The 12,995-nt window shown below is 44.8% G+C and overlaps 1 protein-coding gene across 1 annotated transcript; it reads left to right on the forward strand.

The window, feature by feature from the left end:
* The first annotated feature begins 11,191 nt into the window (after positions 1-11,191).
* On the forward strand, positions 11,192-12,008 carry LOC138637946 (taste receptor type 2 member 40-like). Its single transcript, XM_069726866.1, has 2 exons — positions 11,192-11,900; positions 11,968-12,008. Exons 1-2 carry the CDS (start codon positions 11,192-11,194, stop codon positions 12,006-12,008), a joined length of 750 nt encoding a protein of 249 aa, XP_069582967.1.
* The last annotated feature ends 987 nt before the right edge of the window (positions 12,009-12,995 follow it).

The following is a 12,995-nucleotide window of genomic DNA, read 5'->3' on the forward strand; positions in this document are numbered from 1 at the left end:
GGGTTTGTTATTTAAACCTGCTCTGGGCCTTAGTCCATGCCTGCTGTCAATGTTCTTGGTTGGATTTGATTCTTCCCTTGGATTTCTCATATGGCCAGTCCTTGTCTGCAAAAGATACGCTTTGCTAGTTTTGTTTGTCCATTTGCTTGGACTCTATTGCTTTGCATTTTGTCTCTTTTGTCCAGCTTGTCACTATGTCTTATTCAGGCTAGCTGGAAGCTCTGGGAAAGCAGATTTGCCCCTCCACACCGTGAGTCGGTGTGGAGTTCATTTTTGTAAACTCTGCATGGATTTTGTAGTTTTTAATACTGACCGCACAGTATCCTTTGCTCTCTGTCTATCTAGTTTAGTTTTGGCCTCCCTTTGCTGAAATCTAATTTCATTTCTGTGTTCATCATTTCCCTCTCCTTTCACAGTCAATATTTGTGGGGGGCTGTCTTTCCTTTTGGGGGTTTCTCTGAGGCAAGATAGCTTTCTATTTCCTTCTTTAGGGGTAGTTATATCTGAGGCTGTGACGAGGTGTCTAGGGAGTGTCGGGAACATCCCACGGCTGTTTCTAGTTGTGTTGTTGGGATTGGGGACTGCGGTCAGTAGAGATACCACCTTCTCAGAGCTCGTTCCATGTTGCGTTTTAGCCACCAGGTCATTTCAGTGTGGCCTCTTAACCACCAGGTCATAACAGTACAGCAGGCCAAGAATGAATTGAATGCATCTGAAAAGAAGGAAAACAGAAGAGTTCTGAACCATTTTTTTTTCTGTGCTCTGTTCTGTCTTTTTTTTCCTCTTGATATCTGGGTGGTGCTGGATATATGCTCTGGTATGGAGGTTCAGGGTTTGTTTTCTCGTGTGGATCAACTTGCTGCAAGAGTCCAGAGTATCCAAGATTATATTGTTCAGACTCCGGCTGTAGAGCCAAGAATTCCTACTCCTGATTTATTTTTTGGGGACAGATCCAAAATTTTGAACTTTAAAAATAGCTGCAAATTGTTTTTTGCTTTGAAACCCCGTTCTTCTGGTGATCCGATTCAGCAAGTGAAAATCATCATATCCTTACTGCGTGGTGATCCTCAAGACTGGGCATTTGCTCTTGAAACAGGGAATCCGGCATTATTGAATGTAGATGCATTCTTTCAGGCGCTCGGATTGTTGTATGAAGAAACCTAACTCTGTAGAGCATGCTGAGAAAACACTGTTGGCCTTGTGTCAGGGTCAGGAAGCGGCAGAGTTATATTGCCAGAAATTTAGAAAATGGTCTGTGCTCACTAAATGGAATGAAGAGGCGCTGGCTGCTATTTTCAGAAAAGGTCTTTCTGAAACCCTTAAAGATGTTATGGTGGGCTTTCCTGCGCCTACCGGTTTGAGCGAATCTATGTCTCTAGCCATTCAGATTGATCGGCGCTTGCGTGAGCGCAAGGTGGTGCACCATATGGCAGTGTCCTCTGAGCAAAGTCCTGAGCCTATGCAATGTGATAGGATTTTGACTAGAGCAGAAAGGCAGAAATTCAGACGTCAGAATGGCCTGTGTTTTTACTGTGGTGATTCAGCTCATGCTATTTTTGACTGCCCTAAGCGTACTAGGAGGGTCCCTGGGTCTGTTACCATTAGTACTGTGCAGCCTAAATTTCTCTTGTCTGTTACCCTGATTTGCTCATTGTCGTCCGTTTCTGTTATGGCATTTGTGGATTCTGGCGCTGCCCTGAACTTAATGGACTTAGAATTTGCCAAGCGCTGTGGTTTTTCCTTGGAACCTTTGCAGAGTCCTATTCCCTTAAGGGGGATTGATGCTACACCATTGGCCAAGAATAAACCTCAGTACTGGACACAGTTAACCATGTGCATGGCTCCAGCACATCAGGAAAATATTCGTTTTTTGGTGTTGCATAATTTGCATGATGTTGTTGTGCTGGGTTTTCCATGGTTACAGGTACATAATCCAGTGCTGGATTGGAGATCTATGTCTGTGACTAGTTGGGGTTGTCAGGGGATACATAGTGATATTCCTTTGATGTCCATTTCCTCGTCCCCTTCTTCTGAAGTTCCTGAGTTTTTGTTGGATTTCCAGGATGTATTTGATGAGCCCAAGTCTAGTTCCCTGCCTCCTCATAAGGACTGCGATTGTGCCATTAATTTGATTCCTGTCTGTAAGTTCCCTAAGGGCCGACTTTTCAATCTGTCTGTGCCAGAGCATGCCGCTATGCGGAGTTATGTAAAGGAGTCCTTGGAGAAAGGGCATATTCGCCCGTCTTCGTCACCGTTGGGAGCGGGATTTTTTTTTGTTGCCAAGAAGGATGGCTCCTTGAGACCCTGTATAGATTATCGCCTTCTCAATAAGATCACTGTCAAATTCCAGTATCCGTTACCTTTGCTTTCTGATTTATTTGCTCGGATTAAGGGTGCCAGTTGGTTTACTAAAATCGACCTCCGAGGGGCGTATAATCTTGTGCGTATTAAACAAGGTGATGAATGGAAAACAGCATTTAATACGCCTGAAGGCCATTTTGAATATCTTGTAATGCCATTCGGGCTCTCTAATGCTCCATCGGTATTTCAGTCCTTTATGCATGATATCTTCCGGAATTATCTGGATAAATTTATGATTGTGTATTTGGATGATATTTTGGTTTTCTCCGATGATTGGGAGTCTCATGTGAAGCAGGTTAGGATGGTGTTTCAGGTCCTTCGTACTAATGCGTTGTTTGTGAAGGGGTCTAAGTGCCTCTTTGGAGTTCAGAGGGTTTCTTTTTTGGGTTTCATTTTTTCTCCCTCGGCTATTGAAATGGACCCTGTTAAAGTCCAGGCCATTCATGATTGGACTCAACCTACATCTGTAAAGAGCCTTCAGAAATTTTTGGGCTTTGCCAATTTTTATCGTCGCTTTGTTGCTAATTTTTCTAGTGTGGTGAAGCCTCTGACCGATTTGAGGAGGAAGGGCGCTGATGTGGTGAATTGGTCCTCTGCGGCTGTTGAGGCCTTTCAGGAGCTTAAACTTCGTTTTACTTCTGCCCCTGTGTTGCGTCAGCCAGATGTTTCTCTCCCTTTTCAGGTTGAGGTTGATGCTTCTGAGATTGGGGCAGGGGCCGTTTTGTCTCAGAGAAATTCTGATGGCTCTTTGATGAAACCTTGTGCCTTCTTCTCCAGAAAATTTTCGTCTTCTGAGCGTAATTATGATGTTGGTAATCGGGAGTTGTTGGCTATGAAGTGGGCATTTGAGGAGTGGCGAAATTGGCTTGAGGGAGCCAAGCATCGCGTGGTGGTCTTGACTGATCACAAGAATCTGATTTACCTCGAGTCTGCTAAACGGTTGAATCCTAGACAGGCTCGGTGGTCTTTGTTTTTCTCACGTTTTGATTTTGTGGTCTCGTATATTCCTGGATCTAAGAATGTGAAGGCGGATGCCCTTTCTAGGAGTTTTTTGCCTGATTCTCCGGGAGTTCTTGAGCCGGCTGGGATCCTCAAGGAGGGGGTGATTCTTTCTGCCATCTCCCCTGATTTACGGCAGGTACTTCAGGAGTTTCAGGCTGATAAACCTGACCGCTGTCCTGTGGGGAAATTGTTTGTTCCTGATAGATGGACTAGTAGGGTAATTTCTGAGGTTCATTGTTCGGTGTTGGCTGGTCACCCTGGGATTTTCGGTACCAGATATTTGGTGGCTAGGTCCTTTTGTTGGCCTTCCTTGTCGCGGGATGTGCGTTCGTTTGTGCAGTCCTGTGGGACCTGTGCTCGGGCTAAGCCTTGCTGTTCCCGTCCCAGCGGGTTGCTTTTGCCTTTGCCTATTCCTGAGAAGCCCTGGACGCATATTTCCATGGATTTTATTTCTGATCTTCCTGTTTCTCAGAAGATGTCTGTCATCTGGGTGGTTTGTGACCGGTTTTCTAAGATGGTCCATTTGGTGCCGTTGCCTAAGTTGCCTTCCTCTTCTGATTTGGTTCCATTATTTTTTCAGCATGTGGTTCGTTTGCATGGTATTCCGGAGAATATTGTGTCTGACAGAGGTTCCCAGTTCGTTTCTAGGTTTTGGTGGTCCTTTTGTGCTAGAATGGGCATTGATTTGTCTTTTTCTTTTGCATTCCATCCTCAGACAAATGGCCAACCGGAGCGAACCAATCAGACCTTGGAGACCTATTTGAGATGCTTCGTGTCTGCTGATCAGGATGATTGGGTGACCTTTTTGCCGTTGGCCGAGTTTGCCCTTAATAATCGGGCTAGTTCGGCTACCTTGGTTTCGCCTTTTTTTTATAACTTCGGTTTTCATCCTCGTTTTTCCTCAGGGCAGCTTGAGCCTTCTGACTGTCCTGGTGTGGATTCCGTGGTGGACAGGTTGCAGCAAATTTGGACTCATGTGGTGGACAATTTGACGTTGTCTCAGGAGAAGGCTCAGCGTTTTGCTAACCGTCGTCGGTGTGTTGGTGCCCGGCTTCGTGTTGGGGATTTGGTCTGGTTGTCTTCTCGTCATGTTCCTATGAAGGTTTCTTCCCCTAAGTTCAAGCCTCGCTTTATTGGGCCTTATAAGATTTCTGAAATTATCAATCCAGTGTCTTTTCGTTAGGCCCTTCCAGCTTCCTTTTCCTTTCATAATGTGTTCCATAGATCCTTGTTGCGGAGATATGTGGTACCTATGGTTCCCTCCGTTGATCCTCTGCTCCGGTGTTGGTTGAGGGGGAATTGGAATATGTGGTAGAGAAGATTTTGGATTCTCGTTTTTCGAGGCGGAAGCTTCAGTATCTGGTCAAGTGGAAGGGTTATGGCCAGGAGGATAATTCTTGGGTTGTTGCCTCCGATGTTCATGCTCCCGATTTGGTTCATGCTTTCCATTTGGCTCGTCCTGATCGGCCTGGGAGCTCTGGTGAGGGTTCAGTGATCCCTCCTCAAGGTGGGGGTCTGTTGTGAGTTCCGTTCTGGGGCTCCCTCTGGTGGTTTCAATTGGAACTGCTGCTCCATTAGGTAGCTGTGGCAGCTGCCTTCACTAATCGCCTTGCCTGGGTTTGTTATTTAAACCTGCTCTGGGCCTTAGTCCATGCCTGCTGTCAATGTTCCTGGTTGGATTTGATTCTTCCCTGGGATTTCTCATATGGCCAGTCCTTGTCTGCAAAAGATAAGTTTTGCTTGTTTTGTTTGTCCATTTGCTTGGACTCTATTGCTTTGCATTTTGTCTCTTTTGTCCAGCTTGTCACTATGTCTTATTCAGGCTAGCTGGAAGCTCTGGGAAAGCAGATTTGCCCCTCCACACCGTGAGTCGGTGTGGAGTTCATTTTTGTAAACTCTGCGTGGATTTTGTAGTTTTTAATACTGACCGCACAGTATCCTTTGCTCTCTGTCTATCTAGTTTAGTTTTGGCCTCCCTTTGCTGAAATCTAATTTCATTTCTGTGTTCGTCATTTCCCTCTCCTTTCACAGTCAATATTTGTGGGGGGCTGTCTTTCCTTTTGGGGGTTTCTCTGAGGCAAGATAGCTTTCTATTTCCTTCTTTAGGGGTAGTTATATCTGAGGCTGTGACGAGGTGTCTAGGGAGTGTCGGGAACATCCCACGGCTGTTCCTAGTTGTGTTGTTGGGATTGGGGACTGCGGTCAGTAGAGATACCACCTTCTCAGAGCTCGTTCCATGTTGCGTTTTAGCCACCAGGTCATTTCAGTGTGGCCTCTTAACCACCAGGTCATAACACACTTACAACCACCGGAGGGAGCCCAAGAGCGGAATTCACAACAATCGGCGTTATTTCAGCACAGATCTATCCCCCGCCCCCCGCCCACTATACACTGAAACAGTCTATTAACAATGATAAAAAGTTTTAATGTGCAAATCAATCTAGGCTTTTGGAGAACGAACAGTTATCGAACAGAAACTCGAACGGCCGAATTTTAAGCAGATTGTTCGGGTTCGACGAACGACTCGAACACCACCCAAAACAGTTTGAATTTGAAGTTGGCGAAAAGTTCGACTCGAACACTGCTCATCTCTAATCATGATGAATAGCAGTCAGGCAATCACAGAAAGAGGGCAAAGGTAAGATTATCATTCAAGCCTTGTGGTTGAACAGTCTGGAAGGTTCATATCTACCACGTCTCCATCTGACCCAGACGCTTAGACAATTTACCACCCCTGATATTGACATTTAAAGCATCAATACCTCACACCCTCAGCAATGTGGCATCACATTGATGAAAGATTTTAAAATGGCGTGGTATTGTTTTGAGGGTCGAAGTGTCCGTGTGGGTGATGACAGCCTAAATTCCAAGAATGTGCTCTCTAATGCGGACTTTTAGTGGCCGTGTAGTTAGGCCAAGTCCGCACAGACAGGTAGCATAGTATATGACGTACCTAGTGGTACATGCAATACGTTGTTTAATCTTAACACTCGTCGTACCACTAGAATTCAAAAAAGAGTCGCAACGATCCACATTGGAACAGGCTATACATCTACTAAAAGTAATAGAAAGCCTGTCAGGCAGAAATTTACTGATGATAGGATCAACCTTTAAAATAGGCCATGCTTTTTCCAATGCCAACTGCATCCTGCCAGAGTAGGAATAATAAATGGTAATGAATCTCAATTGTCCATCACCGTTGTGTTTGGCACGGGACTTAGTTTTATAAAGCTGTCCTCCCATCTCTCTTCTTGCTCCCTCTTTGACCGCCTACAATCTGGCTTCCGGTCACACCATTCCACCGAAACTGCCCTAACTAAAGTCACCAATGACCTCTTGACCGCCAAGAGCAAGCGACACTACTCTGTCCTCCTCCTCCTCGACCTGTCGGCTGCCTTTGACACAGTGGACCATTCCCTATTATTACAAACCCTCTCATCCCTTGGCATCGCAGACTTGGCCCTATCCTGGATCTCATCATACCTAACAGACCGGACATTCAGCGTCTCCCACTCACACACCACCTCCTCACCTCGCCCTCTATCTGTCGGAGTCCCACAAGGTTCAGTCCTTGGGCCCTTGCTCTTCTCCATTTACACCTTTGGCCTGGGACAGCTCATAGAATCTTATGGCTTTCAGTATCACCTCTATGCTGACGACACACAGATCTACATCTCTGGACCAGATATCACCTCCCTTCTAACTAGAATCCCTCAATGTCTGTCCACTATTTCATCCTTCTTCTCCGCTAGATTTCTGAAACTTAACATGGACAAAACAGAATTCATCATCTTTCCCCCATCTCACGCGACCCCCCCAACGAACCTATCCATTACAGTAAATGGCTGCCCACTCTCCCCAGTCCCACAAGCTCGCTGCCTCGGGGTAATCCTTGACGCTGATCTCTCCTTCAAACCACATATCCAAGCCCTTTCCACTTCCTGCCGACTATTTCACGAATCCGTTCATTCCTCAACCATGAATCTGCAAAAACCCTAGTCCATGCCCACATCATCTCTCGCCTTGACTACTGCAACCTACTGCTCTGTGGCCTCCCCTCTAACACTCTCGCACCCCTCCAATCTATTCTAAACTCTGCTGCCCGACTAATCCACCTGTCCCCCCGCTATTCCCCGGCCTCTCCCCTCTGTCAATCCCTTCACCGGCTCCCCATTGCCCAGAGACTCCACTACAAAACCCTAACCATGACGTACAAAGCCATCCACAACCTGTCTCCTCCATACATCTGTGACCTCGTCTCCCGGTACTTACCTACCCGCAACCTCCGATCCTCACAAGATCTCCTACTCTACTCCCCTCTTATCTCCTCTTCCCACAATCGTATACAAGATTTCTCTCGCGTATCACCCCTACTCTGGAACCCTCTACCACAACACATCAGACTCTCGCCTACCATCGAAACCTTCAAAAAGAACCTGAAGACCCACCTCTTCCGACAAGCCTACAACCTGCAGTAACCACCGATCGACCAAACCGCTGCATGACCATCTCTACCCTCACCTACTGTATTCTCACCCATCTCTTGTAGATTGTGAGCCTTCGCGGGCAGGATCCTCATTCCTCTTGTACCAGTTATGACTTGTATTGTTTAAGATTATTGTACTTGCTTTTATGTATACCCCTCCTCACATGTAAAGCGCCATGGAATAAATGGCGCTATAACAATAAATAATAATAATAATAATAATAAAGCTGGTCATTACGGGATGAATATTTAACCCTATGATATGCTTTTTTAATTATGCGCCTGCTATATCCACGTGCTAATTACCGCATCTTGAGTTCCTCCGCTCGGTTCTCAAAGTCAATATAAGTGGAACAAATTTGACATAGGCGGAGGAACTGCCCAACGGGGATGGACTTACTTATATGATTCAGATGACAGGAGGAGGTGTCATCCTGTCAAACTTATATCTTTGCATGGCCATACGCATGTGGATCGCCCCCAAGGGCTAGGGGAACTTGGTATCGGGCCCTTCGGTTCTCAAGGAGGATGTCATGGTGGCTGACCCAGTCCGTGGCCCTCGGGACGTCCGCCAAACTAAAGGGGAAAGGTCTTTAAAGGGATAATGCTCGTGATGCCACCTGTGTTATTTGGTCAGGGTGACCGACGCTGCTTAGGGGTCCACTGGGGTGATGTTGTGGCAGCTAGATGGTATAACTTCCCACAGGTGAAGTATGTCCCCAGGGCTTCCCAGAGTGTAGATGGTGGATGGTGCAAGGCGCAGTGAATAACGAGGACACAAGGGTGCAGTCTCTTTACCTTTACTGAAGGCTTTAGCATCCACAGTCCAGGGTAGGGACCACAGGGTAGACAGAGTCCGGCCGGTCTGAAGGCAAATCCAGAGTCCCCTTGTCCAGGAGGAATTCAATAGCCTACCCCTTGCGCACAGTAATGTAGCATAAGCTACCATAAGGTCCTTGTCACGATTCACACCGTGACCGTCACCCCTACGTCATGGATTGGGGTGACTTTAGGCCAACAGACGGCTATCACATGTGCAGGGGGGCTTATCTTAGTTATCCCCCCACTTCACAATGTGATGAAAAAACACACACAAGGCTATTGACCTCTTAGTTTACAGCAGGGGCTTATTCTAGGTATCCCACTGCTCTTCAATATACCACGAACTGCAGGGATTTATGTATATCCCGCTTACAGTTCCACTTAAAACTTACAGCTCTCTGGTGCCCCCCTTACTCTCAGGACAGATTAGGTACTGCCCTCTGGGTAATTAGTCGCCAGACAGCTGCCTGCTATGTACTGGCTATTGGGCACGCTGCAGCGACGCGATAAACTACTCCCACTCAGGCAGGAACAATGATTATCAACGCCGCAGTCGCACAGCATCACCCAAAAGTCTGCACACGGTATCACTGCCACCAGCTTCGATTAAACGGGTCCGAAGCTAACCCAACATAACAGTAGCGTAATTCACTTCAGGAGACTTAGGGTATGGTTTAGAACAGGAGAACAAACTAGTATTAAATAATATACCCCATCAAAAGCTTCAGGCAGTGTTTTATCAAAATATTTTACAAATGAGTTACAAATGAGACAATTGCAAATATGTACAAGGTAATTATAACATAAAGGGATTACAGGAGAAAAGATAACACTCACATGTTCAAAGCATTGCAGGCACCCAGGCTAGTGAAGTTTCCATACGTCCCAGTTCATGGGACGTGCTCAGGGCTCTCCAGGAAAAGACAAGAAGACTGAGCTGGGGATGTAGGCAGACAGTTATAGCTAAGCCTGTAACATCCCAGAAAGGGGTTGGATCACCTCGTCCCTCCTACCTCTTCAGTTAATTAATTTTACCCTAACCTATATCTAATTTCTATAACTCCGCTACAAAACATGTCATAGTCATAACAAACCCAGCATTCATCTCTGATTAATGTGGGCATTCTAATGAGATCAAATATGTCCTATCTGAGATACATATTTACAGAGAAATCCCCACTTCTTTACCAGATGGAGTTAGAAGCCCGTGTTTCGAGGGATGGGTAGATCCACCGAGGGAGATTAAGAATATATATTTTCGTGTTCTTAACGTTTGCATAATATCTTACAAAAACAGAACAAAGAACTTCCATGGATTTCCGGAAACTTCTAGACACTTCTAAACAGTTCTCTGCTAGAGGAAGATTTGAGCCTAGTCGTAAATACCTTTCGGGAATAAAACTCCCCCCAGTACATTGGCAAGGCAGCTCTTGGCTGAGTGAAAGGGAAGGGGCTTTTTTAGCCCGCAGCCTGCCAACAAGAGAAACTACTTATATGATATTTCATACCATGTCATGACAGTCCTCACTGTTGTTACTCCTCTCTGTCCCCCAGGTGGTGCGGATAGGACAAAACCCATATGACTGATGGCCTGAGGCTTGTTTATAGGGACCCTAGAGACGCCCCGACCCCCACAAGTTGCCACTGTGTCTTCTTAGGTATAAAGGTCAGACAGCCAACTTGGAATTAACTGCCCTGCCAGTCTCTGAAGTAACAGCATAGAGCTCTTTACTCCCTCGGTGTTCTGGCCACCGGATCTGTGCTTCAGATGGAGGCAGCCTGCTTCTAGCTGGTCTCCCACTGATGTTTTCACTCCTGTTGCTATGACTTCTTTTCTCACTCACTACAGCACAATTCCTTTCGTGTCCTTTCTTGGGATGCTGCTGCATGGGTTGCAGGCGCAGCTCCGTGTCCTTCTCCCTCCTCAGACTTCAGTCTGGATCTGACTAGAGATCACCCTAGCCAGCTTGACCGGGAAACCTTTCCTCGTCGGTCCCCAGCCAGGAACTCTCCTCGTTCTGACTCTAACTTCCTAACCAACCCCCCAGTTTTACCCTAATGTGAGGAGTGGCCCAATAGATAGAACCCTTAGCTCGCCCTGGTGGACTGGCATGTGAAGTGTGTGTGTGGCTGTGATACCTGGACAGCAGATCTTTCATTGCCTTCAGACGTAACATCACTCCCCCTGGTGGAAGAATAACATTACTGCAACGAACCAGGACTCTGGGGCGCTGCACATGCATATGTGTATAAGTACTGTTGTTATTTTAATTTTCTCTGCCGGAGATACAGTATATAGATGTGCATCCTTCCTCTTACTTTTTCTATGCAGCACATATATTTCCATCTGGCTTCGGACCGCAAAAAAGATTTGCATGGAATCAGACTGGAAGAATTTCCATGAGTAATGGGCACAAATTGACTATAAAGAAGCCCAGATCATCTGTTCTGTAGACAAAACTTTGGGACAAGACCAGGCACTAGAGTTTGTACCTTCCAGAAGGAATATTTTCTCAGATGATGATGGAAGGTTCGGTCGAATTAATTCTTACAGCTCTGCTCTTTATGAAATGTCTGGTGGGATTCACAGTTAATCTGATTTTGGTCGCTGCTAATTTTCTAAAATGGAAAAGCCGCAAATCACTTCAGACCTCTGATAAGATCCTGAGCTCCTTGGCGATTTCAAGACTCCTATGTTTTTTAAGTATGGCTTTGTGGAATTTTCTCTTTCAAGTCTCTCCGTGGCTAGTGGAAAATTATATTGTGGTGTTAACCCTGTATGTTGTGACTATGTTCGTATTCTACAGTAGTCACTGGTTTGCCACCATCCTCTGTGTCTTCTACTGTGTGAAAATTGTAACCTACAACTGTAAGCTACTCTTCTTCCTGAAGACCAAGATCCCCACCATAGTCCAGTGGTTGATTCTCGCTTCCTTGCTAATTTCACTAATTTCCAGCCTTCCGTTCGGTTGGTTAGGCTATGACTTGAGGCTTCAGAATTTATCGAATGTTTCTACTGAAAATATAACGGAGTTTAGACTTGTTCTTCTTCCTAAATCTATTGAGCAGTACATTATATTCACTGTAGGCTCCATTCCACTATTTCTTTTGTTTTGTATCGCCAACTCCTTGTTAATTCAGTTCCTTTTATTTCACACCAGACGGATGAAGAGCAACGAGTCACCTATTCAAAGACCAAATTTAAGGTGTCATTTTACTGCTTTGAAAAGTACTAGCTTATTTTTAGTTTTGCAGATTATGTCTTTGCTATGTATGAGTTTATCCTTTTTTGATAGAATGTTTAATTTCAAGTTTTCCATTTGTATTCGTTGGTTGATACTATTTAGCCCCATGTTATTCCATTCCTTGTACATGATCTATTCCAGCAGTGAGTCAAGGAAGATGTTTGTCTTGATGTCTTGTAGCATTTTCAGATGTTCCTGATGGATAATTTCACTGTTTGACAATTTCTCTTGACAATCCCATTTTTCTTCAAAAAATGTTTTCATGCTATTAAAATTTCCATTCAATATTTGTGCAACTCTCCCGTCCACCAATATATTAATAAACTACACCATGTATCTTTTGTAGCATAGAATTATCATGTAATCAATGAAATTATTTTCATCTTTTTGCCTTAGTTACTCTGTGAATACAATTGCAAAGTTTGATTTTTGTTTTGTTTGTTGTTTTAATGAAACTTGTTATGGTTGTCTGAGGTTTCATTTTATTTTGGTATTTCATTTAAACTTTTTCACAATTTTTAATATTTGTTGAACGTTCAGGTTTCCTTGATTTTAATATTGTATACTGTATTTTAAATAATAATAAAATGAATTTACAATTGACTATTGTCCAGCTTTGTGGTTATGCCTCATAGCACTTCCATCCGTGGATAGAAATTATTCAAGGTCTAAATAGGCATGGTGTTTTTATGCTCTTACAATGTGGTAGCAAGAGCAGGGTGAGTTATCGTCATGACCATTAAAGGTCAACTGCCTCCTTAAGTCTTACCTAATCTTTGATAAGATTCTTTTTCACTTGCTAAAGTTTAGAGGAGCCAATTTCTTGTTGAAGGTCTGTCGGGGACGACTGAAGGAGGCTGCTCCAATGTGCAACGTCACTCTCCTCCTAAAGGCAGAATTGGCTATGAATGTACTGCAAGGTAAAAAGGATGGTGCTGGGGTTACCAGAAAAAGAAAGAAGGACTTTCTTCCCAATTTCCAAAATCTTGACAAACACTTGTGAAGACAATATTGCATAACATGACATTAAAAGGATGAGGAATGAATATCTCCATGTGCACATGAGCTGCCAAGGGGCT

Source organism: Ranitomeya imitator, chromosome 5 (assembly GCF_032444005.1).
Source record: "Ranitomeya imitator isolate aRanImi1 chromosome 5, aRanImi1.pri, whole genome shotgun sequence".
In the NCBI taxonomy this organism is placed as follows: Eukaryota; Metazoa; Chordata; class Amphibia; order Anura; family Dendrobatidae; genus Ranitomeya; species Ranitomeya imitator.